The 27624-nt window shown below is 42.4% G+C and overlaps 1 protein-coding gene across 3 annotated transcripts in view; it reads right to left on the minus strand.

Moving 5' to 3' along the window:
• CD40 (CD40 molecule) overlaps window positions 1–27624 on the minus strand; it is a 225751-nt gene that overhangs the window by 117968 nt on the left and 80159 nt on the right. For 2 of the 3 annotated variants that reach the window (XM_068264000.1, XM_068263999.1), the window contains 2 exons: window positions 16867–16992; window positions 4106–4252 (listed from right to left, as the gene is read on the minus strand). In XM_068264000.1, the coding sequence (XP_068120101.1) occupies window positions 4106–4252; window positions 16867–16992 (273 nt within the window). The remainder of the gene's footprint in view (window positions 1–4105; window positions 4253–16866; window positions 16993–27624) is intronic. The other variant, XM_068264001.1, reaches the window with a different exon arrangement.

The following is a 27624-nucleotide window of genomic DNA, read 5'->3' on the forward strand; positions in this document are numbered from 1 at the left end:
GAGGACTTCAGTGAATAATGCTTGGGGTAATAAGACAATGGCAGAAGTGAAGTGTGTTGAAGTCCTTTTGATACCATTTGCTACCTGTGGAAATTGAATTATTGGTGGAGGTGCAACCTCCTTATCTGTGATCAGCTAGGAAGTACTGTCAACAATGGGGTTGTCACCTGTAACGTGGACTAGGGAAATCTTTTCATGTATGTGGGCTATTGTACATTTTTCGCAGGTGGATGTTAGATCTCTGGAGATCCAATTATGACTGAGGATGTAATTAAATCTAGCTTCCCCCCCCCCCCCCGTCCACACAGGCTTACAGCCTCCAGGCGTATTTCATAGTATAAAACCGCAGCTAGGATAGCCACAACTTGTAGTTCTTGGAGGTAGCTCACACGGCTAGAACTAACCTGGTTCCTGACCAGAAGTGCGAACCCCCCGCAACAACACCAGATCGATACGCTGGTACGTTTATTTCCCGTTTATTTTGGTAAGCAAAATCGCTTTGTGTGTTATCTTTGTAACTTTTATCTTGTAACTTTTTTTACTTTGTTTTTTGTAATCTTTTTGTATATATTAAGTTCTGCACTGTTCTATGTTTTTCTAGAATATTAAATTATTATTTAATAAGTTTGACTTCTGCTGTACTAAACTAACACTCATAGCCTAGAAGAGACTGAAGTGTAACCGTGTATAAGTTCATGCCTAGTTGTATGTTTGAGCAACACTACCGTATGAAATTGTAATTGCATTGTGTGTGGGGGCGTTTGTCATACGTTGGCCTAAGCGCGCAGCTGACCCAACGTACGAACAACGCCAGTGCGAGTAGCGACAGCAGAGTGGCTAACAGTATCGTTTGGAACGACTGTTAGTGGGTCTTTGCTTCACGACAGTGTAAGACTGCAACTGTGTGTGTGTGTGGGTGCGTGGCGTTCCCGTATTTGGCCTAAGCGCAAAGCTGACCCAAATCCGAAAACGCGGAGTGCGCGCTGAGCACTCGATAGCTGAGTGAACGTGTCTAGCAACGCTAGTGGTGGCAGTGGGAAGTGTTTGAGGGGTTCCAGCCTTGGTTGTAGCTTAAATAAGGCTGTTCCCCGCTTAATCTGGTCAAACCCGCAGTCGGGAACCGTATACGCAGGCGTGCCGCGGGCCGGTTCCTGACAATTACATTCTCTAATATTTGTGTAATGTTTGTGTGCATAAGCAATACTGTCTGTTTACAAATCACAAGTGTAATGCTTGGGGGTTAAACTTTGACCACCCAGAGCAACAAAAATGGTAGCTGATTAATGGAAGAGGCTACACAGGCTGCCCAGAGCAACTGCAGCTCTGGGCTTCCAATATCGCTACAAATAAGATGCAATGGCAGCGCAGTGCGATGTTGCGCTGCCCTTGCGATAGCAAGCACTCAGACAGGTACAAGAGAGGACTAGATTGGAGCGTAACTAGTAGCAACCACAGCTCACAGTCACGTCCACAGAAGCAGAGCAAGCAGGCTAACAACAATCACCAGCAAGCATCCACACAGACATAACTACAGGAAAGATGCAATGAACGTCCATCAAGGATGGAAACTAGGCAATAAACAATAAAACAGAAAAATAATAAACGGCTCAACTAATGGATAAATATATATTAGCAAGTCTGCATATATATTTATCAAGAACTAGCTAAAGCACAAGTAACAAGGTCGCATTGAAATACAATAACAGAACTATACAGAGTAGCACAGTGCCCAGCAGACCAGCATAGTGATTGCTATGATGGGCGAGGTCTAAAAGGGGAGACAGACTTTTATACCAGCATCGACCAATGGATGCAAGCATGCAAATCTCCACACGGCTGAATGGTAATCATTCAATCCTGAGCTGGCTTGATTACCATTTGCTAGCTGGTTGTGAATGCAAAGGGCTCCCATAGGAAATACATGCAGTATTATGTAACAACATGCCTGCAGGAAATCCAGGGCTATCTGGCCGCAGCTCAGCTGTAGTAAGCAATTGGTGTAATGGTGATAGCACCCTGAGCTGCCCAGAACTGCAGAGCAATTGCAAATGACAATGTGACTCATTGCGAATACACAACCGAATGCAGGCAGACAAGCCAGAACTGTCCGTTTGCGGCTCCACCGCAACGGACGGAACACGCCACAGGAGGAATCCTTACAATTTGCAGTTTACAAACTACACTCTGTTTTTTAAACTATGAAACAGAGCAGAGCTAATGACCCTTTGAACTTCCCTGCAGTAAAATCTTATCTAAAGTTGTCTTTCACTGTTTCTTTCTCTGACTAAATTAGTTGGAGAGCTCAGAGAAGCTCTTTTGCATAGATAACACGTGAAGTTTCTTAACGCTTCCTGTGCTGGAAACAATATGAGATTTGCTTCTAATGTTCTATTTCTTAGCTGTACTATAAATACAAATCATTATATCATAAGTTTATTTTCACTTCAGATTCCCTTTAACCACTTCAGCCCGCAGGTGTTTTGACCTTCAGGACAAAGGCAATTTTTCCCTGTCTGCGCTCCTCCCATTCATCCGCCAATAACTTTATCACTACTCATCACACGTAAATGATCTATACCTTGTTTTTTTGCCACAAATTATTTTTTTGGGTGGTACATTTTGCTAAGAATTATTTTATTCTAAATGCATTTTAACAGGAATAATAAGAAAAAATGGGGAAAAAAATCATTATTTCTCAGTTTTCAGCCATTATAGTTGTAAAATATGTGTTTTTATGTTTTTAGTTAATGGGCACGGTGGGGAGTAAATCAGTTTTTATTTAATGCGAATTGTGTTATTTTTTTTCCATTTGCACTTTAATTTTACTTTTTGGCCACTAGGTACTGGAAGATACCAGGAAGTGCAAGATCTTTTGTTTTACATTTCATGGTTTATGAATCAAATACCTCCTGATTGAAGCTATTTGATTCATTTGCAGCGAATCATTTGCCTCCGAACACTGGTTCATCTGCAGCAATCAAGCCCCTATAATAGGGGCAGGGAAAAAGCCACCTGCACGCAGATACTCCTGGATGGATATATTCGTCCAGATTGCCTTTGAGTGGCGATTATATCTGTCCAGATTGGCTTAAGTGGTTAAGTTAAATCACTGAAATAAATAGACTTCTGCACGGTATTCTAATTTTTCAAGTTTCACCGGTAGCATGTTCACTCTAAAATATCCCCATATCCTTCTGATTACCTCTACACAAAGTCCCTATCAGAGAACACATGCAAATGCTTAAAGGACAACTATCAAAGGTAAATACCACATGTATTTCCAAAAATTATTAGTAAATAGCAATGCAATGGCCTCAATTAAGCAGTTTAGACTAGTCTGCTGATGGTTTTTAGTCTACTGATGGGTTGGTCAGTTGCATCAAAGGGGAATTCACTATTACCAAATATTTTAGACCTGTTTTTAGACCTGATCTAAACCATTTGGTAATTAGGTGGGTAAAGCAGGGCAAATGATCAAAAGATGCAATTCACAAACAAATAGCTATGACTGACATCCTTCGCCTCTGATGAGCTCTCCTCTGGATACAATTAAACTCCTGCATAATTAATTCAAAAGGTTCCATCAACACATCTAATATACCTCACAGAATTATTTTACCGACAAGAAATCAGCTGGTCTAATCTCTGTCAGAAAAAGTGGGCGTGGTTACTCCCTGTTTGCCTTTGTGAATTGTGTAATTACTGAATGTTAGACCAGGTCTAAAAACAGGTCTAAAACATTACACCAAACCATCAGTAGACTAAAAACCATCTGTGGACTAGTCTAAATGGCTTAGTGAATTAAGGCCAATGCCTTATTCAATCTTGTGTGTGTTCCATTGGACTGCCCGTGAAGAGGGTCAAAGTGGCCTCCTTTAGACTAGCCTACATTTATAAATTTAAAGTTATCGATTCCTGTTAACTGATGAACAGTTTTCAAACACCCTTTACCACAACCTAATGTTAGGCAGCCATACATAAATGAACCAGATGAGCTATACATCAAGAGTATGGCTGGAAACAGTGCTCTATTTCACCTTTCACATCTTAGGTACATTATAAGGCATGCCATGTTGGCAGGAAATGTTGTTCTGCAATCTCTCACCTTTTTGTGTGACCCCCTCTCCTGGGCCACAGGGAGTGTTCGAAATACAAGTCTCACAATTGGCATTGGAGCAATGCTTGCCCTCCTGACAACTGCAATTTACATTTTTCTCTGTTGTTCCATCGCTTAACATTGTGAAGCCTCGATCTAGAGAACAAGAGGCAGGACATTGAAAATAATTCATATATAATATACACACACACATACATACTTTAGTGCATGCTGAATTTTGTCTCTTAGCTACCGAATGTTCAGAATGGGCTTAAGGTGGCCATACACTGGTCGATTTGCCATCAGATTCGACCAAAAGATAGATCCCTCTCTGATCGAATATGATCAGAGAGGGATCGTATGGCAGTCTTACTGCAAACAGATTGTGATTCGATTTCAGCCTGAAACCGATCACAATCTGTGGAGCTGCCGCTGCTGCCACCCCCCCCCCCCCCCCATACATTACCTGCTCCGCCCGGCACGAGTCCCCTGGTCCACCGCTGTCTTCTTCTCCGCCTGGTCCCGGCATCTTCTCCCATCACCTTCTGCATCACACATCCGGCATCCGCGTATAACTTCCTGTGTCACTGCAGTGACAGCGGAAGTTCAAATAGAACGCCCTCTATTTGTACGTCCGCTGTCACTGCAGTGACACAGGAAGTTATACACTGCTGCTGTGATGCGGAAAAGATGCCAGCCGGGAGCCGGGAGGTGACAGCGGGGACTCGAGCCGGCGGAGCAGGTAATGCATCTCCGTTGTATTGCGCCGGTCGTCGGGCATTCGAATGCTGCTATCGACGCACTCCCGACCCGCCGGCGATCGAGAAGAATCTTCCGCGCGGATGGATCGACAGGAGTCAACGGGAACGATGGATTTCGGACGGAAATCCATCGTTCTGTCAGCGGTGTGCGCAGCGATTTCACAGCCGTTTCGATCACTGTGATCGAAACAGCCGTATTTCGGCGGGAAAATCGTTAGGTGTATGGGCCCCTTTAGAGGTCTTGCCCCTTCTCTCAAAGCTTTCAGGAGCTTCGCAGATGTTCATGTGACCCTTCTCACAGCCACAGAAATCAGCAAGTTTTCAATACAGTCCGGTCTTTGGTCAGGTAAAGTAAACTCCATGCTTGCCTGAGCACAATGCTGCATTGCTGATTGGGTTTCAGAAACTCTGCTCACCTGTGTTGCATAGCAACATCAGACAGTGCATAGATAGCCCTGTCTGATGGGCATGACATAACGAACTGCTGCATGCATTTGAAGCGCAAAACAGAGGTGTCCTATTCAGCATGGTTGAAAATGGCAGGTGCTATGCATTTGTCTATAACACATGCCCACCTGCGCTGCTGTGTTAAGGCATCTATACAGTAAACATGGCTGGACTTTTATAACAACTAGAAAAAACACTGTTGGAGGAGCCTGGTATACAGTATAAAACACTTAAAAAGGAGAGGCAGTGTTGGTCTTACCTCTCCTTAAAAAGGGCCAGTGTTTACTTTCTTTGCCTGCATTGATCCTACTTAAATAAGAGAGGGTGGATTTTGTATTCTTTGGTCTCAATGTACAATAAATATTTTGCCAATTTGCTATTCACTTTCTGGCTTCCTATATACCGATATAACTATATGCATCTTTTTATGTGAGACTAGCAATTAAGATTAATATCCCACAATCTCATTTTTATTTACTGGAATGTAGTTTTATTAGAGCACGAAAAGTAGACAACACATAGTTTCTAAGCCACTCACGCTTGTTTAGCCACGCTGTAGGGCACTGTTTTCAGATTGACCTGAAGAAGCTGGATATTACCTGCAAAACACGTCTTTTAGTGCTCTATTGAAACTACATTCCAGTAAACACTGACCAACCCTTTAGACAGTTTTTTAAGCATTTTATATACCAGGCGCCACAGACAGTGGTTGTTCTAGTTGTAAGACACCTCCGTTCAGTTATTTGATTTTTAGTTGTTATCCTTAAGAACTTTTAAGGAGCACAACCAACCAGCTCCTGCTCAGCAGACCTGGAAAGACCAAGCAGGACCAGTTTTTTTTTCCATAGGCTATGACGGTGGTTGCAAGTGGTTGCAACTCACCTTTGTGAGTATAACAATATATGTTAAGTTTTGCTAACTGACCCAGAGATTCTGCACCATTTCACTCCTGGTCCTTCTTATCTTTTTAGAGGATCCTGGAGATCCTGGAGTTCCAGTAACTACCAGGAGAATCATCTCTCGATTTGGACTACTATAGAAGTTCACCAAAGTCCACATGCTACACTGAACAGACATTCTGTTGTAATCTTGTAAAATTAAAGTGAGGAGGAAGCATCCTCTAACAGCCACCCACAGTAACATTTTTTATTGATTTTACTACAATTTCTCCACTGCCTTTAGGCCTAGTACACACTAGGTCCGGAAACGTATCCGTGGCTCCGTTTTTCAGCCCTGATGAAAAACGGAGTCCCGGATACTAATGTTAAAAATAGCATCCATCCTCACCCAAGAACAAAACGGATTCGTCTGCGTTTGCAGGGACCCGTTTTCAAAAGCTGAACGGAAGGTCCGGAATTGCTGCATTTTTACAAACCACGGATACACAGATGGGTAGTGAAAAGCAATGGGAAAACGCAACTCCATCTCCACAGGCAAAATAGCAACCAAAACGGATGAAAAAACGGATAGCCTGAACTTCCATCTCCTCCCAAAAACTCCTCCCACTACCTTCCTAATGGCCAAATTCCCATAGAGACGTTTTCTGTCCGTTTTTTGGAGTAAAAAACGGAACGGAAACTGATGCAAAACTGATGCACTTTTTTTGAAAACGGATCAGTTTGCGGTCTGGTGGTACTTCCCCGATCCCGGACTGCAGCGTCCATCCTGCAACCGTGCCTATTGTGGACCTAGCCTTAGCATTGAAGTTAACTTGCTTATTTGGATTTTTACAAAAAACTGGCATTTTTTATGTGTATTTTACCTGCATTTTTGTTCACTCTAACCACAAGGGTTGCCCTTTGTGGTCACTTTTAAGTGACACTGAAGTGAAAAAAAAACCTTATGATATGTATTGTATGGTAAGGATAATCCATAGAACATTAGTAGCATAGAAAAGAGTCTCATATTTTTATTTTCAGTTATATAGCTTTTTATAACAGTGCATCATTTTCTAATATTTACAGTTTACAAATATATTTGCAGTTTACAAACTACACTCTGCATTTTAAACTATGAAACAGATCAGGGCTAATGATGACCCTTTGAACTTTCCTGCAGTAAAACCTTAAACAAAAACAAGAAAAAGACAGGTTGAGATAAGTGCTTCAGAAAACAGCACTGTAGCCGACCAAGCTTTGTCAGAGAGCTCAGAGAAGCTCTTTTGCATAGAGAACTGAAGTTTATTAACTCTTTCTGTACTGGAAACAATATGAGACTCATATCTGTGCTACTAATGTTCTATTTCTTAGATGTACTACACATACAAATCATATAGGTTTATTTTAACCAGATTCCCTTTAAGGTGAAACAATTTTCACTTCATTTTCTGTATGGGCAATTTATTCTGTATATTTATAAATGGTGATCATATGCCCTCTTTTCAGGTGTAAGTTTAATTTATTTAGCCATTCCTGGTAACTAAAGTTCTCCATGGCCCTTGTTAGCCCTAAGCCCTAAGTTGTCTTAAGTTATTTGCATAGTTTTTAGCTTCCAAGAGCATAACCCTTAATTTACACTAAACATTGTTTACCATGTAATTAAGCAGTCATATACTTTATGTAGGCAATGTATGCGTATACAGTGCTGCCCATAATTTCATATACCCCTGGCAAATTTTGACTTAGTTACTTTTATTCAACCAGCAAGTAATTTTTTGACGGGAAATGACATTGGTGTCTCCCAAAAGATAATAAGACGATGTACAAGAGGCATTACTTTGGGGAAAAAAATTCTCAGCTTTTATTTACATTTGAGCAAAAAAGTGTCCAGTGCAAAATTATTCATACCCTTCCCAATAATAAATAGAAAAGCCTTTATTGGCTATTACAGCAATAAAACGCTTCCTATAATCGCAGACCAGCTTTTTGCATTTCTCCACAGGTATTTTTACCAATTCATCTTTAGCAATGAGCTCCAAATCTTTCAGGTTGGAGGGTCTTCTTGCCATCAACCTGATCCTTAGCTCCCTCCACAGATTCTCAATTGGATTCAAGTCAGGACTCTGGCTGGGCCACTTCAAAATGTTAATGTTGTCTGCTAACCCTTTCTTCACCGTTTTTGGTGTGTGTGTTTTGGGTCATTGACATGCTGAAATGTCCACTGGTGCCCAAGACCAAGTTTCTCTGCAGACTACCTGATGTTGTCGTTGAGAATCCTCATGTATTGCTCTTTTTTCATGGTGCCATTTACTGTGATTAGATTCCCTGGTTCATTGGCTGAAAAACACCCCCAAAGCATAAGGTTCCCACCACCATGTTTGACAATGGGGATGGTGTTCTTTGGGTTGAAGGCTTCTCTTTTTTACCCCAAATGAAGGAAACATCATTGTGACCAAACAATTCAATTTTTGTTTTATCTGACCATAACACAGAAGACCAGAAGTCTTCTTCCTTGTCCAGATGAGCATTTGCAAAGGCAAAGTGAGCTTCTGTGTGCCTTATCTGGAGAAGTGGCATCCTCTTTGGTCTGCATCAGTGGAACCTAGCAGTGTGCAGTGTCAGTTGTATTGTCTGCCTTCAGACATTGCCACCAGCAGAGCCCAGATTCACTGAGATGGCCTTAGCGGTGATCCTTGGATTCTTTTTCACCTCTCTCACTATCCTCCTGGCCAGCACAGGTGTCACTTTTGGCTTCCAACCACATCCTCTGAGATTTTCCACAGTGCGGAAAATCATGTTTGTTTTTTTTATAATACTTTGTACTGTAGCCACTGGAACTTGAAAACATTTAGAAATGGCCTTGTAGCCTTTTCCTGACTTGTGAGCAGCCACTGTGCGCAGCCGCAGCTCCTTTGTCTTAGCCATTACTGTCCACAAACCAACTGTAGACATCAGTAGCAGCCTGTGTTTTGTTTTTGTTTTTTATCTCCTCCACCAGTCTGCCAGATTCTGTCCCGGCTATATGAAAGGAAGGGAGGGGTTCCTCCAATAAATGTAAAATATTTTTTTGTCATCATGCAGCTGAAAAAAAGCTGTTATTTATTATTATAAGTTAGAAAATAGATTTTATTTCTGAAATCTTGTATTTTTAATTTGGGTCCACTTTAAAGGAGCTCACAATCCTCACCATAGTCATAGTATATTATATCATCAGTTTAGCCTAAAGCCAATTTTAATAAAGTTGACTTTTCCTTCACAATGATCAACTCATTTTTACCATTCTTGCTCAGACTTTGCATTTTTTCAGTTTACATGTTAAAAAATGTGCCAGTTTTTTATTATTATTATTATTATTGTCTTCACCAGCTGTTCGGTAATCAGGGGCATAACAACAGACCCTGCAAGGGATGCAGCCGCAGGTGGGCCCAGAAGCAGCAGGGGGCCCCATGGGGGTGATTCCACTGGCAAAATCGTCAGCACTAGCAATCAGCGCTTGCGATAAGTGATTAGGCTGGAGCATTTTATGAGCGATTTTGTTTGAGGCCGGTTTTACATTTGAGAAAATAATTGCGGTGTGATGCTCTGCCTTCCCTCACATCGCACCGCAACGCCAAATAATGCATTCATATGACCCTGCGGCAGAGTGCGCAGATAGGGTATATGTATAGTGCCGACCCACTTCCATGCCTGACGCCCCCCTCGCCGAGTGGCATACTCCCTGCTGGACAAGAAGTTTGTGACTGGGATTCCTGGCTTTCCCGTTATATTTCCATCCTGCACATGCACGCCCACCACTGCTGCCAGCAAATACATTTTTTTGCATCGCCCAATGACTTCCATTTATTCCGCCATTGCTGCATTGCCGCTGAAAAAAAGGCATGGTAACACGCAAATGTAAAGCTTCTGCCATAACGTGACGCGGTTAGTGTGCAGGGCCCCCTACACTTTCTTTGCTGTTGCATTACCCTGTGTAAACCTTTGCAAACCTTTAGTTTGCAAGGAATTTGTTAAGCCCTTCTTCCAGTTTCAAATCACATCTAACATACAGGAACACTCTACCACCTGTTCCAGTGTGAATCCATTCATATTCACAGCACAATCATGTGACAAATGAAGCCAGGCCTCAGAAACTGCAATTAAATCATAATTTCCCTCATGTGCCAGAACCTCCTGTTCCCCCACTTTGCCTGCCAAGCTTCTTGCATTTATGAACATGCATTTTAAATCTCGATTTGATCGTGCACTTTGCTTTGCAGCAACATGTTTTCATTTAAATTTTAAATGAAAATCCTTGATACTAGGTTGTAATGTAAAGATTAGCTTATTAGTTTCTGTAGGCCTCCACCATCTTTCCCCAGTTCTCCCATCTCTAGAGGTGAATCCATGTGTTATCTAACTGCCCTATTTCTTTGTAACTCTCTCTCCATTCTCAAATCTAGTTTAAGGCTGCTTTCACAGTGGGACGTTACAGGTGCACGTTAGTGGAGCCTGTAACGCTCCCCCAACGCACAGCAATGTAACACAAGTGGGCTGTTTAAAGTGACCACGTTGCGTTACATGTAACGCTGCACGTTGTGAAAGTGCAGCATGCTGTGCGTTCTACGTTAGACTGTTTGCACATGCTCAGTGGGGGGCGGAGAGGAGGCGGGGAGATGCCGCTACAGTAGCCGCGCACATGGCTACTTAATATGCACTGAACTGGTGGCCGCTGATTGGCCGGCTGGACCACGTGATGCGGAGTGTCTCGCTCCGCATCACGTGCTCCCGCCGGCCAATCAGCGCCACTCTGGGAGATCTTATGCGGATAGAGCCGCCTAACGCGGCTCACTCTAATGTCCTCTCCCGCACCGCGTATGTTAAAAAAGGGCGTCGGGAAAAAAGGGTGCAGGGTTTTAAACAATAAGCATGAATAGCGTTTAAAAAAAATTGTGCTATATTTCGTTTAAAAATAATGTTTTATAAAGTTATAAATCATTAAATAATGTGTATGAAATCGGCAATTGTAAAAACGTTAATCTTCCCTGTTTAAAAAGTGAAATGTATAATAACGTTTTATAAAAGATTAATAAGAATTTTACTAAAGCTATACCTAACCCTACTCTCATACAGAACCCTCCCTGTACCTACCCCTAACCCCTAGACCCCCCTGGTGGTGCCTAAACCTAAGACCACCCAGGTGGTGCCTAAACCTAAGACCCCCCAGGTGGTGCCTAACCCTAAGACCCCCCAGGTGGTGCCTAACCCTAAGACCCCCCTGGTGGTGCCTAACCCTAAGACCCCCCTGGTGGTGCCTAACCCTAAGACCCCCCTGATGGTGCCTAACCCTAAGATCCCCCTGGTGGTGCCTAAACCAAAGACCCCCCTGTGATAAGCATTTATAACGTTTGAAAAAAATATTGTGCTGTTTTTCGTTTAAAAATGTTTTAAAAAAGATTGTACTGTTTTTCGTTTTAAAAATAATGTTTAAAAAATTATAAATCATAAAATAATGTGTAATCATGAGAAGCAGTTATAAAACAGTAAAAGTCTCCGGGCGCCGCTTGTAAAACGTTATTTTTCTCCAGCGCCCTTTTTTCCTGTCGGGCGCCCATTAAACGATATTTATTATGGGAGTGAATGGCGGCACCCTTTTTGTCCACTTGCCTCAGGCGCCCGAATTTACTGTTTCCCCCGCACCACCATGCGTTGCGTTAGGGGCACGTTATGCGACCATAACGTCCCCTAAAACGCAACATCTTAGTGTGTAAGTAGCCTTAAGAAAACATGAGGTGAGGGAAAACAGTTTAGTTACATGTACCTGTGGCATCTTCTAGCTCCCCGCACTCGGTCCCATGGCTTTCTTTATTCCCAGTTCCCTCCATTAAGCAGCTGTCTTCTTTGAAAAATCACTGACTGCCCATGCAAGACCACGAGGCTCCTCAATAGTGCTCCTGTACCCAGGAGTGTGCTGCGCTTGTGCAGATTAAAATACATAAGAACTATGTATGACCAAAACACTTCAGGCTACAGGAGCGGTGAATTAGGATGCATATGTCCAGTGCCACGCACGCGCAGTAGCCTGCGACTATTGTAGTCAGTGATTTTTTTTTCCGGAGAGGGACACTGCCACAGCGGAGAGGACTGGGAGGAAATGAGGGACTTAATAGATTGCAGGGGGCTGGAGGAAGCTGCAGTTAATTTATGATTTATTTATTTAAGTTCTGGTTCACCATGAGCTTGCTGGTTAGTCTGTACCTCTCGGTGCTACAAGCCCTACTCCATAGAGCCAAATTAATCCATGCCATGCACTGATGAGGATCAAACAATCCGAAATAGTCTGTATGCATGTTGGATTATTATGGCTCTGTACAAATTAACAAGCTGACACATCATTGCATTCCAGCGGTTCTGGAGGTGTGTTTAGCTTCTAAGGACAACAATGGTTAATTTGCATATATTCAGCAGTGATGCACTGAGAGACATCTCAAGCTCACTCCAACCTGAATTATTGCAAATTCTTTCTTATTAAGAAAGCAAATTTTTGTTTATCTATTTAGTGGTTAAGAAAAGAAAAAGTTAAGAAAAACGAACTTTTTTTTTACCCCACCTCACCTCCAGCTATCCCATACTGTAAATCTCTCCCCTACCACAAAAGGGATTACCGCCATTTAGGGGCAGACCATCTTTCGCATATGGGTTGCACCCTATGGAAAAGTTATGCATTTCGCTCCTCAAAATGACCATGCCCCTGTAATGATTAGGAAACAGAGACTGTCACATTCATTTCCTTTTAAACAATACTGATTTCCTGCCTGTCCTGCTAATCATCTGCCTCCAATAGTTTGAGTGACAGACCCAGAATGAGGTCACAAATATTGTCAGGACAGCCAAGGAATTGTTTAGAAGGAAATCAGTATTGTGGCCTACTTATCCCTTTCACTACAAGGGTCCTTGCTGTATTTTTTGTTTTGTGCGCAGCATAAGCAAACTTGATGATTGCCTAACTCAGGCTTTCTCAACCAGGGTTCCCTGGAACCCCAGGGTTCCTTGAGGACTCTGCAGGGGTTCCTTGGCATTTTACCCCATCGTGGGGGGAAGTATGATAGAGCACACTATAATAGGTGGTACTGTAACAAGAAGCACTAAATTGGGGGGTCAGGAGACAGTATGAGTGGCAGTGTAATAGGAGATAGTGAAATTAGCAGCCTAACCTATTTTTAAGACCATGCCTCCTGAAAAATAAATGTAGGGGTTCCTCGAGACCAAAAAATTGGAGATCCAAAAGTTATTTACAAGGTTCCTCCAAGGTAAAAAGGTTGAGAAAGGCTGGCCTAACTCCTTGGATATTCTCCACTTTAAAATTATGGTCTAGTTCTTATAACCAAGTTTTTAGGATCCTCTAAGTAACCCGTATAGTATGTTGTCATAACAGAGTCAAGCATAACCACATTCTGGGCACTTATAAGTCCGCCACTTCTTGATGAGCTGCAGCACCAGCCACCAACTGTTAAGGAAAGCAATCACATCTAGTGCTGCCCCTTCTATGCTGGGAAACACATACAAGTTCTGCATGCCCTTTCCCTGGTATTGCCTAACATGCAATTAGTCCAAGGAAACAGGTTGATGTGCAATAAGTGCGCTTATCCACTTTAGTCCCCTTAAGAACCAGAGACCACTGGTACAAGAAATGGCGGAATATCAACAAAAACCGACTAATCACTGCACATACCTGCTGCAATCGCCGTCACCGCCATACATTGGGAACCTGGGCCACCCACTCTGCCGTCTCTATGATGGCAGAGTTCCTGTGAGCCACGGGGAACCTGAGCCACCCACTCTGCCTTCTCTATTACGGCAGAGTTCCTGTGAGCCAGCCAGGAGCTGTTTCATTGGCTCCTGGCCCTGTCTTTCAATGTAAGCCAATGGGAGTTGCTTACATTGAAGGACAGGGTCAGGAGCAAATGAAATCTGCTGACCCGCTCACAGGGCTCTGCCGTTATAGAGACGGCACAGCAGGTGAGGTTCGGCGAGGAGTCTGTGGCGAGATAGTTAGAAGCGTCGAACGCACAGCGTCAGTGGATTGAAATCTACGCCCTGGCGGCCAGGTAACATCAAAACAGGGTGTAGATTTCTATCACTAAGGTCCTTAACCTCCCTGGCGATAATCCCGACCTGTGCTCCGCTTTATGTGCTAGGAGCGCTAAGCCCGTGCTCAGGTCGGGCTGGCAAAAACAGCTGCATGCGCAGTGTTCCTGGGTCCCACGCGCAATTAGAGCTGCACAGCGGGACCCAGGCTTCTCCCCCGGCTACCTGCAATTGTTTTCGGCTGCCTCCCCATGTCCCTGTTATTCTTCCGAGACCTGGCAGCCAATCAGTGCAGCAGTGGCGGCGTGAGATCGGGGGGGCGGGGCTAATTTTAAAGTGGACCTGACATTTTTTAGGTGAGGAAAAAGTGAGCCATGCATATATATATATATATATATATATATATATATATATATATATATATATATATATATATATATATATATATACAGTGGCTTGCAAAAGTATTCAGCCCCCTTGAAGTTTTCCACATTTTGTCACATTACTGCCACAAACATGAACCAATTTTATTGGAATTCCACGTGAAAGACCAATACAAAGTGGTGTACACATGAGAAGTGGAACGAAAAATCATACATGATTCCAAACATTTTTTACAAATAAATAACTACAAAGTGGGGTGTGCGTAATTATTCAGCCCCCTGAGTCAATACTTTATAGAACCACCTTTTGCTGGATTTACAGCTGCCAGTCTTTTACGGTATGTCTCTACCAGCTTTGCACATCTAGAGACTGAAATTCTTGCCCATTCTTCTTTGCAAAACAGCTCCAGCTCAGTCAGATTAGCTAGACAGCGTTTGTGAACAGCAGTTTTCAGATCTAGCCACAGATTCTCGATTGGATTTAGATTTGGACTTTGACTGGGCCATTCTAACACATGGATATGTTTTGTTTTAAACCATTCCATTGTTGCCCTGGCTTTATGTTTAGGGTCGTTGTCCTGCTGGAAGGTGAACTTCCGCCCCAGTCTCAAGTCTTTTGCAGACTCCAAGAGGTTTTCTTCCAAGATTGCCCTGTATTTGGCTCCATCCATCTTCCCATCAACTCTTACCAGCTTCCCTGTCCCTGCTGAAGAGAAGCACCCCCAGAGCATGATGCTGCCACCACCATATTTGACAGTGGGGGTGGTGTGTTCAGAGTGATGTGCAGTGTTAGTTTTCCGCCACACATAGCGTTTTGCATTTTGGGCAAAAAGTTCAATTTTGGTCTCATCTGACCAGAGAACCTTCTTCCACATGTTTACTGTGTCCCCCACATGGCTTGTGGCAAACTGCGAACAGGACTTCTTATGCTTTTCTGTTAACAATGGCTTTCTTCTTGCCACTCTTCCATAAAAGCAAACTTTGTGCAGTGCATGACTAATAGTTGTCCTATGGACAGATTCCCCCACCTAAGCTGTAGATCTCTGCAGCTGGTCCAGAGTCACCATGGGCCTCTTGACTGCATTTATGATAAACGCTCTCCTTGTTCGGCCTGTGAGTTTAGGTGGACGGCCTTGTCTTGGTAGGTTTACAGTTGTGCCATACTCCTTCCATTTCTGAATGATCGCTTGAACAGTGCTCCGTGGTATCATAAAGGCTTTGGAAATCTTTTTGTAGCCTAAGCCTGCTTTAAATTTCTCAATAACCTTATCCCTGACCTGCCTGATGTGTTCTGTGGACTTCATTGTGTTGTTGCTCCCAATATTCTCTTAGTCAACCTCTGAGGCCGTCACAGAGCAGCTGTATTTGTACTGACATTAGATTACACACAGGTGCACTCTATTTAGTCATTACCACTCATCAGGCAATGTCTATCGGCAACTGACTGCACTCAGACCAAAGGGGGCTGAATAATTACGCACATCCCACTTTGCAGTTATTGATTTGTAAAAAATGTTTGGAATCATCTATGATTTTCATTCCACCTCTCACGTGCACACCACTTTGTATTGGTCCATCACGTGGAATTCCAATAAATTTGATTCATGTTTGTGGCAGTAATATGACAAAATGTGGAAAACTTCAAGGGGGCCGAATACTTTTGCAAGCCACTGTATATACTGTATATATATATATATATATATATATATATATATATATATATATATATATATATATATTCTGCTACCTGCACCGACCTCGGCCTGGATTTTGACTACTCTCTACCTGCCGCCTGCACCGACGTCTGCCTGGATTTTGACTACTCTCTGCCTGCCGCCTGCACTGACCTCTGTATGCCGCCTGCACCGACGTCTGCCTGGATTTTTACTACACTCTGCCTGCTGCCTGCACCGATGTCTGTACAAATAAGGCAGGCGGAGAGTAGTCTAAATCCAGGCAGACATCGGTGCAGGCAGCAGGCAGTTTTACAAATTTTTTAAGTTTATTCATAACTGTAATGAATTCAACAAATTTGTGTTCTAGTCTTATATTTATATGCAGAATGTCTACCAGGCATTTATTCTGGCATATTTTGGTGAGTTATGACTTAAGAATTGGAGACTGCTTTTGACTCATAATTCCAGACAGAAATGCACCGCCAGTGAGGTTAAGTAGTTATCCTTCAATAAACAGAGTGCACCTTGCCAAAGACTGTGCAGCCCAGTCAACATACTTACTTTCATCACAGTCAGTGTGCAGAATACAGCTGGTTTCGCGGTTCCACTTATCTTGATACTCCCCAGCTTTGCAGTTCATACATTCAGTATCACTATTTGCTGAACACTCCTTAACCAGGCTCTGACCTGTAAAAAAAATAAAATAAAAATAAAAGTAACAAATTTAATCTGAAATGTAAAGCCTGGTTTAAAAATTAAAAAAGAAAATGTTTCTGATGTGGGAAAGATTTACTATTTTCTGTTGCCTAAGTTGGTAAGAAATGTCTCCATTTCCTGTTCAGACATAAATTGGGTAAATAAATTGTCATCAGTGACACCTAAACTGCTTTATTCTTGTATGAATGAAACATAGTTATAACTTTGTGTACATGTAAGGGATAGCGCTAATAGAACACTGGTAAAATTACAGATACTCTACTTACTATTTAGCAAGTAGAACATTGGTAATTTTTACCAAAATTTTACGAACACTAAAAATTATTCTCACTTGAACCCTCCCTCCCCCTATCTATTCCTGACCCTAAATGACCCCTAACCCCACCACAGATATATGTGCCACCTTTGCCACTAAAAACTTCCTCTGCCGATATCCACTCCATCTAAAAAAAAAAATTGTGTGCCACCAGTGCCCAAATTACCCCCGGGCGCTGCTATAGCCACTATTGACATTGCGGTCTTTGCGTTGCCCTTTTCACCAAAGCGCCGCCGGCTTTGAGAACTTGTCAGATTTTAATTGCTATCCCTTGACACTTAAAGCTTATGCTTAGGCTCTAGGTTTCTCTGTAACAGGAAATGAGGAAACCCTTGCCCTGTATGTTCAAAATTCAAAGGAAAAATACAACATACTGTAAAATGCAAAATAATGTGTACGCATGCTTATAAGAAGTACTTTTCTCCCAGAGTAAAATGCACTAGAAAGTACTTTTTTTTCCTGTTGCTTACAGTAGGCAGTAACATTCTGACAGAACTGACAGGTTTTATATTCCATATCCTCTTGGGGGATTCTCTGGGTTTTAGTTCTTTTTCAAAAGCCCTGAAGGTCTGTTGCTCAGTCCAACTGCCAAAATGGTGTGCCAGCGAGTAAGGAGGCCGGCATCTTTGTATAGATTCATTCCAGGGAATGCTTTTAGAAAGCACTAGTCAGTGAGTTAAAATGCATGAAAATAGTTGTTACTCATGAATGGGTTTGTGAGTTTCTGTGCATTTACATGCGTTTTAACTCCCAGCAAGTTGAAATGCACTGCACAAAAACTCACTGTTGTAGTGTGAATGATAAAATGAAAGTCTATGGACTTTCATGTTCCAATGAAAAATGCACACTATGTGCAGTGAGTTAAAACTTACTGCAACTCACTCAGTGTGCATGAGCCCTTAAAGGGCAACCGAGGTGACATGTGACATGATGAGATAGACGTGTGTACAGTATGTACAGTGCCAAGCACACAAATAACTAGGCTTTGTTCCTTTTTTTCTTTTTCTGCCTGAAAAAGTTAAACATCAGGTATGCAAGTGACAGTTTCTGCCCAGGTAAGACTATAGCATAACCCTCACAGATAAGTAACTACAGCCATAAAACACTTTCCTGTCAGTAAATGGCATAAAAAGGGCCTATAATTCATAGATTTGAGTTCTGACATAGTTTGTGGCATATGTCATTGAGCAGAGACAATTAAACTTAAAAACTAGATTTAAATATAAAATAAAACAAGGAAGTGGATAGATACAATTGTTTTTATCATCAGTTTATTTTGAACTTAGATGTCCTTTAACCTCTTAAGGACCACAAGCTCACACTCCCCCAGTGACCAGGCCATTTTTTACAATTCAGCACAATGCAGCTTTAACAGTTCGTTGCACAGCCATACAACTTTTAGCAAGCAAATAAATCTTGCCCCCTTTTCTTGCCACCAACAGAGCTTTCTGTTGGTGGCATCTGATTGCTGCTGCGATCTGTATTTTTTTAAAATTAATTTTAATTTTTTTAATTATTCTTCCCCCCTTCCCTTCTCCTCCCCCCAATGACTGCGATCAGCTTTCATAGGCATCAGCCTATGAGAGGGATCGTTTTGTGAGCCACTCCTGGGGACAGCCAAGTAACAGGGCTGTTCCTAGAGTTGAGCTGAAATTTTCGTAATTTCGCATTACTAAAATTACGCATGCGAAATTTGCGATTACGATGCGAAATTACAGTAGCGTAATTGCCATTAAAATCGTAATTGAAAATACCGTAAGCGTAATTTTCAACGCGAAATTTCGCATTTCGTTCATGCCGTAATTTCGCATTAAACGCTACCGTAATTTCGCGTTAAACCGTAACGCTCCGTATAATATAAAAAAGCCGCCGACTTTAAGGGTTAATAGCAAAGCCCCCTTAAATGCTAAGAGCCTCAAATTTGGAGAATATATTAAGGAGATCAGGAGGAATAAGAGGAAAAAAATTTTTTTTCAAAAAGACCTTATAATTTTTGAGAAAATCGATGTTAAAGTTTCAAAGGAAAACATTTAAAAACCCGCCGACTTTAACGGTTAACCGCAAAGCCTGCTTAAAGTTTAGGAACACCAAATTCCCAGGGTATATTAAGGGGATCAGTGGAAATAAGAGGAAAAAATTTTTTTTCAAAAAGACCTTATAGTTTTTGAGAAAATCGATTTTTAAGTTTCAAGGGCGAAAATGTCTTTTAAATGCAGAAAATGTCAGTTTTTTTTGCACAGGTAACAATAGTGTATTATTTTCATAGATTCCCCCAAGTGGGAAGAGTTTTAATTACTTCGTTCTGAGTGTGGGAAATATTAAAAAAAAACGACGTGGGGTCCCTCCTCCCAGACCTCTTTAACCCCTTGTCCCCCATGCAGGCTGGGATAGCCAGAATGCGGAGCACCGGCCGCGTGGGGCTCCGCACCCTGACTATACCAGCCCGCATGGTCCATGGATTTGGGGGTCTCGGAAGGGGAGGGGCAGCCAAGCTTTCCCCTCCCCCTCCGAGCCCTTGTCCAATCCAAGGACAGGGGGCTCTTCTCCACCTCCGATGGGCGGTGGAGGTGGAGGCCGCGATTTCCTGGGGGGGAGGTTCATGGTGGAATCTGGGAGTCCCCTTTAAAAAGGGGTCCCCCAGATGCCCACCCCCCCTCCCAGGAGAAATGAGTATAGAGGTAGTTGTACTCCTTACCCATTTCCTTTAAGAGTTAAAAGTAAATAAACACACAAACACTTAGAAAAAGTATTTTAATTGAACAAAAAACATAACCACAAAAAAGTCCTTTAATATTCTTAGTTAACCATTAATACTTACCTGTCCCTTTAAATAAATGATCCCTCGAAATAGCCTCGGAAATGTTCTATCAGTTACAATGTAACAAAGTTATTACAATGTAACAACTTTGTTACATTGTAACTACGCCGCACCCGACGTCACTCGCCGCTCAGCCGCCGCATACGCGTGTGCGCTGCACACATTCCCGACAGAGCTCTGAGCTATATAGCTCAGAGCTCTGAGAAGCATCTTTGTATTTTGGCTCCAAGGAGCCCCATTGGTCCTTAGCAGACCAATGGGGTTCCTTCAAATCAAAAGGAACCCCATTGGTCTGCTAAGGACCAATGGGGCTCCTTAGAGCCCAAATACAAAGATGCTTCTCAGAGCTCTGAGCTATATAGCTCAGAGCTCTGTCGGGTCCGTGCAGGACGCTAAGTCCCCGCAGCTCCCGCTGCCCTCCCCGCCTCTCCCACATGTCACCCACATGTGGGTGACATGTGGGTGACAGATGTGGGCGGGGTGGACAGCGGGAGCTGCGGGGACTTAGCGTCTCCCGCTGCCCTCCCCGCCTCTCCCACATGTCACCCACATGTCACCCACATGTGGGTGACATGTGGGTGACAGATGTGGGCGGGGTGGACAGCGGGAGCTGCGGGGACTTAGCGTCCTGCACGGACCCGACAGAGCTCTGAGCTATATAGCTCAGAGCTCTGAGAAGCATCTTTGTATTTGGGCTCCAAGGAGCCCCATTGGTCCTTAGCAGACCAATGGGGTTCCTTTTGATTTGAAGGAACCCCATTGGTCTGCTAAGGACCAATGGGGCTCCTTGGAGCCAAAATACAAAGATGCTTCTCAGAGCTCTGAGCTATATAGCTCTGTCGGGAATGTGTGCAGCGCAGACGCGTATGCGGCGGCTGAGCGGCGAGTAATGTCAGGTGCGGCGTAGTTACAATGTAACAAAGTTGTTACATTGTAATAACTTTGTTACATTGTAACTGTTAGAACATTTCCGAGGCTATTTCGAGGGATCATTTATTTAAAGGGACAGGTAAGTATTAATGGTTAATTAAGAATATTAAAGGACTTTTTTCGTGGTTATGTTTTTTGTTCAATTAAAATACTTTTTCTAAGTGTTTGTGTGTTTATTTACTTTTAACTCTTAAAGGAAATGGGTAAGGGGTACAACTACCTCTATACTCATTTCTCCTGGGAGGGGGGGTGGGCATCTGGGGGACCCCTTTTTAAAGGGGACTCCCAGATTCCACCATGAACCTCCCCCCCAGGAAATCGCGGCCTCCACCTCCACCACCCATCGGAGGTGGAGAAGAGCCCCTTGTCCTTGGATTGGACAAGGGCTCGGAGGGGGAGGGGAAAGCTTGGCTGCCCCTCCCCTTCCGAGACCCCCCAATCCATGGACCATGCGGGCTGGTATAGTCAGGGTGCGGAGCCCCACGCGGCCGGTGCTCCGCATTCTGGCTATCCCAGCCTGCATGGGGGACAAGGGGTTAAAGAGGTCTGGGAGGGGGGACCCCACGTCGTTTTTTTTTAATATTTCCCACACTCAGAACGAAGTAAGTAAAACTCTTCCCACTTGGGGGAATCTATGAAAATAATACACTATTGTTACCTGTGCAAAAAAAACTGACATTTTCTGCATTTAAAAGACATTTTCGCCCTTGAAACTTAAAAATCGATTTTCTCAAAAACTATAAGGTCTTTTTGAAAAAAAAAATTTTCCTCTTATTCCCACTGATCCCCTTAATATACCCTGGGAATTTGGTGTTCCTAAACTTTAAGCAGGCTTTGCTATTAACCGTTAAAGTCGGCGGGTTTTTAAATGTTTACATTTTTCCTTTGAAACTTTAACATCGATTTTCTCAAAAACTATAAGGTCTTTTTGAAAAAAAAATTTTCCTCTTATTCCTCCTGATCTCCTTAATATATTCTCCAAATTTGAGGCTCTTAGCATTTAAGGGGGCTTTGCTATTAACCCTTAAAGTCGGCGGCTACCTAACATTGATACATGCATCAACTTTTCCGCTTCGGGAGCATGACCATACGCATTAATTTCGTAATACACGTTGCAATGCGAAAATTGCGCGAAAATTACGCTTACGCGAAATTTCGCGAAATCCTTCTTCATTACGATTATGTACTTACGGCCATAAACGTAATTACACTAATTACGCGAAATCGTAATTACTCCATTACGCTCATCTCTAGCTGTTCCCAGTACAGCACTGCGCTAGATCGTACATTGTTTCTAGTGATGGTTAAGGAAAAATCGTGAATGATTATTTCAGACAACGGCTATCCAGAGTTTGCTTGTGTAACAGATGGTATGAAGTTATCACTGTATATTTATTGCAGTACATATAATTGCACTTTAATAGGCAAATGGGACAAAATGCAGTAACCTCAGCAAAGCATTCCAGCAATGTATTTGTAATAAGCTGATGAGATGTATTCTATTGGATAGCGTTATTTATACAGTCACTGCTGGATGCACAGCATTCCGGGTAAATTTCACCAAACAAGTTTTGTAACTTAATGACAATATTCTAACAACTTAAACCTTTCAGCAAGAAAAGTAAGGGACGTCTTTTAGTATCCACATGCCTGATAATGGTCAAACACACCTGTGGAAATCTGAACATTTCTTTCTGCTTGTTAACATTCCTATGAAGCAATGTAGAGATTTCACAGCAATTATTCAACCGGCATGATGCAAAACACATTTTTTACTAAGCTCAATATTTTTTTTATTAAAATACAATTCTTGGAATCTAGTCTTGTTTGTTTTGCTGTGGGGAAAGCTTGCATGGTCACATTACATCACTTTGCACATTGCACAGCACCACGTGTTGGATCAGATTTATACATTTTGCCTCACTAAGCCTGCAGTCTTGTGCTGCCCCTATTCTAAGTAGAGCAAATAGTATAACATATGTAACATAAACAACATATATTTGCTGTTGTAACATGCATTATATACGCCAATATAACAACTGTACATATATGTAGTATGCGTAATGAAAGTTAATCTATTCAGTGATACACATAAAACACTTTGTTTGATGCTAGCTAATATTTGTGTTGTGTGGTTTGCCTTCTTAAAAGTGTGTTACTGTGGTTTCCAACAATGCACCACTGCTAAATATGCAGATTATCTCTTTATGCCCCTGAAGCCAAGCTTACATCCAGAATCGCTGGTGTATAGCAAGCTTATAGCTTTACATTTTACAGAGCCACATTAGCCCAACATGCATCCTGTTTCGGACTGTTGGTCTTCCTCAGTACATGGCAGGGATTGATATGGCTCTATGGGATAGTGCTTGGACAAAAACAGAATACACAAGCAGCTTGGGGTGACCCAAAATATGTATGTGCAAATAGTGAAGCTTAGTGAATTGGAACTATTTTCATTTGTTACTTCAGAGCCCTTTGAATGATGAAATTATTTTATAATATTTAATTAAAATATTTCATCCTAGTTGATGCTTTATTTTTTGTATGAAGTTGAAATTTATATTAAAATAGAACGTAAAATAAACACCTCAGGGCTTAGTTCACAGTTCATCAGTTGTGTTGCAGAATAATTCTGGTTGTCAACTTACTGCCCATACAATTCTATGGGCCTATTCGCTGTACTGCTTTGTAACAGATCCCATTATTCTAACTTGCTTCATAGAGGCTCTGAATTAATGTTCATGTTCAGACTTCATTGCAGGTCACAGACATTTTAATGCACGTGTCCCCCAGTGCACCACTGTGAATCCAGCCTAAAGTTGAACTCAACATGGAATTAGTCATTTGTAGTAATCTGTAAGTATGGTTTTGATAAGATGCCCGCCCCCTCCCCCGCCCCCTCCCCTCTGTCTTTGGTGTATATTCTGTACGCTAAATATAACAGCTAAATTGTTATAACAGCTAAGTGTTATAATGGTCAGACACAGCAATGTGATGGAGCTGAATGTGGACAATTTTACCACATTCATGTGGTTTTCTATTCAAAAGCATGCAATTTTGTTTGTATCAGTATGCCTTGCCTAATATCAGTACATCAGGTTTGATCCTGATCTTCTGTATGCACACACACTGACTGCTACCCACAAGGATAGGGATTTTAACCCTTGGGTGACAGTTTGGGGCAGAGAGTAGCTAGGCTACCACAAAGTGGCCCATTCTGTTGCTGTAAAGTGTTAGAAGGGTGCAACAGAGTGGCTTCCAGTGCATGGAGTAAGGAGGGTAACAATGCGCTGGCCTAAGATGATTTGGCACACGCTTCTCTCTCTGGAGTTTCCATTACAGCATACTCATGGGTTTGGCCCTACCTCCAAACCCCATAGGGCAGAATAACTACAAAAAACTCAGTGCAAACTGCCCTCTTAATTATTTTTTTCCTGTCCTCCACCCTTGGATGCTGCCCCTGTTATCATATTTTTCTTTGTGTGCTTGTTTTTAATGTCTAAATGGCATTTTTTATTTCTGTCTACGACCAGGGTGTACCCTTTCCCTGGCCAGAGTTACAAGTATAGAGGCAAATGGCTTCTTATTGTGGATAGGTCTGTTTCCCCTATCCAGACTTTTTTATGAAGCAAAATGACCTGTTGTGGTTGTACAGAGGCTCCCTGTGCTCCTCCATGCTGTCTTGCTGTTTCTTTCACATCTGCTTTAGGGTGGGTATCAGCACTTGTAGAGGTTTTTATGCTTTGTGTTTAAAATGCCCCTTGCCCTCATGCCAGGAGCCTTCTTTAGGGTGGGCACATATGTGTTTGTCCACTACCTGCCGTGTGTGCCTCTCCTGAATGTATTTAAGCCATTCAGGCTGTAGGAGCAGGTGGCTTGTTTCACTGCTCTGAAGCCTGGATGTCTTAATCCCAACTAAGCCCCTGGTTAACTACTTAGGTATTGCAGTCAGTTAATGGTTTTTGGTTTTTGTTCTTTAAAAAGAGGGGGGGGGGGAGAGTAGCAGTTGTTAGCATCATATTTGATTTTGTGCACAATCATTATGATCTGTTTACAAATTACAAGTTCCCAAAGTACAGTTTATCTGCACTGAAAGCTGCCAACACTTTTGGCTTGTATTCAGCTGAGACACTGCTAGCAGTTAATTTTATCTTGTTTGTTTTCAGCCACTATTTTAATCACTTCCTCATGTTCTTCAAAGGAACTAAGCTTCCCACTGAAGAATAATGAGTTGTTGTTCCTGGTGATCTACTGGTGATATACACATATACGCGTGTGCTTGTGGGTGTGTGTATATATACTGTATATATGTATATACAGGGGTTGGACAAAATAATGGAAACACCTAACATTTTGGCATCATAATCTTTGAACATGTTTTAAGCAATCAAAACTTTGCATATGTTAAATATTTTTTGTTTATTTATTTCTTTATTCGACTTTCGGCCACAACTGTGCTTTGCGGAGGACGGTTTTCCTTCTCTTTCAAAGGCAGTCATTACTTTTGAGACAGTACCTCTTGAAATGTCAAGCATTTGGGCAGTTTCTGTTACAGTAGCGCCTGCCATACGAGCACCAACAATTTGACCTCTTTGAAAGTCTGAGAGATCTGCCATTTTTTAAAAACGCACCTTTATTTTCAAATAAAATATTGGCGCCAAACATTGTGATAGGGACATAATTTAAATAGTGTAATAACCGGGACAAATGGGCAAGTTTTATATACAGATAGATAGATAGATAGATAGATAGATAGATAGATAGATAGATAGATATAGATATATATGGAAGGTAACACTGTTAGTTTATTTTTTTTTCTAAATCCTTTCTTTCTTTTTATTTAATTTCATTCAGATTATGTCACATAGCTCAAAAGAACCAGGGGAAGCCCTTGTATGTTAAAAGGGAGGTGTTTTAATAAAGTGAAATACTGAGATAAATTCTCAGGCCTTCCAGATCTGAGGAACAAAGACTTCCAACGCAATGCAGCACTGCAAGAGAAAGTTGTCAGGAACACTCATCACATCCCTCTAAAAAAGTATCATTTCTCAAGATCTCATTGATCTGAGAGACATTCGCTTTCCCAAAGACGATCTAGATGAAATAGTCTTTCCCACGTCATCCTGGTCAATCTAAATGCTGGATTTGTGGACAAAGAGCACTACCTGGAAAAATGGTCTGTGAAAATTGTATAGGCCAGGCTTTACGTTCAAAAGAAGAAGAATATGCCAGACTGCTGGCCATAGTAAAGCAAGTGGTCAGAGGGGAATTAAATCAGTCAGAGCCTGGACCAAGTACCCACTGGAATCTTCATTGGAATTAATTGATATAATGGAATCTTCCTAAAGCTGCTTCAATTTTTCATTAGTTGCTCCTCTAATAAATGCCATTAAATAATCAACTGCTTGGAAAGAACCAGTCTTATCAGTCACCAAAAGTGGGGAAAACTCTCCCTTGTGATTTGCTAGTTATTTCCCATGAGTATGCTGGAATGGAAGCTCCAGAGAAACAGGAAAATGAATACTTATACAGTATTTTTTTGGACTATAAGTCTCCCCTTTTCTCCCCCAAAAGTGGCTAAAAAAGTCACTACATCTTACAATGCAAACGCAGGGAGTTCCTGACTTGTGAACACCAGCGAATACAAACCTCCAGCCCACCGCAATGTTGGGGACTTCCTCTACTGTGCACATGCAGAGGAGGACACGGGGACAAACGGAGGACACAGGGGACACAAAGGGGCATAGAGGAGAACACAAGGGGGACACAAAGGGGCATAGAGGAGGACACATGAGGGACAGAGGAGGACACAGGGAGACAAGATGTACAAGGGGGCAAGAGGTACAAAGGGGGCATAATCCACAAAATGCCCCTTGACCATGGATGCGCCAGGTTTAGTATATATATTTTTTTATGGATTTGTCCTATAAAGCTAAGTGTGTCTTACGGTCAGGGGCGTCTCATAGTCTGAAAAATACAGTACCAATAAAAATTATGCTTTCCAGCGTACAATCCCACACTATTTCGGAGGACGATCGTTACAAGAATTAAGGCGGCAGTTTGCACTGAAATTTTTTTAATAGTTATTCTGTCCAATGGGGTGTAAGGAAAGGCTGAAAATCAGCCGCCTCTACTCAGCGGGAGGCGGCTGTTTCCATGGAGAGCATGGCGGAACGCGGAAAAACCGCCGCGTCTGACGCGGCGGTTAGCATGCATGGCCCTGTTGCTGACACTCTGACCCAGCGCGGGGAGGCAGTCGTCGGTGCAGATAGCGGTGCGACCAACCCCGTGCATGGGTCAGCAGAGACATTTCAAAGCAGTTCTGGTGTGGCTGGGACTGATAGTCCACCTAGGTTCAGAATGACGCGCATGCGCGCGGAGAGGCAGAACTTTTATGGCAGTCAGAGAAAGGTCAGCTGACCAGGCCGGTCAGCTGACATTTTCAGCAACTTTCATTGGTCCAGCACTTAAAGGAGGTGCTGGAGAGCACTGGTGTATATATACTGGGTGCTGGTCATTCTCTGGTTGTCTGTCGTTG

This window comes from Hyperolius riggenbachi, chromosome 12 (genome assembly GCF_040937935.1).
Source record: "Hyperolius riggenbachi isolate aHypRig1 chromosome 12, aHypRig1.pri, whole genome shotgun sequence".
Classification (NCBI taxonomy): Eukaryota; Metazoa; Chordata; class Amphibia; order Anura; family Hyperoliidae; genus Hyperolius; species Hyperolius riggenbachi.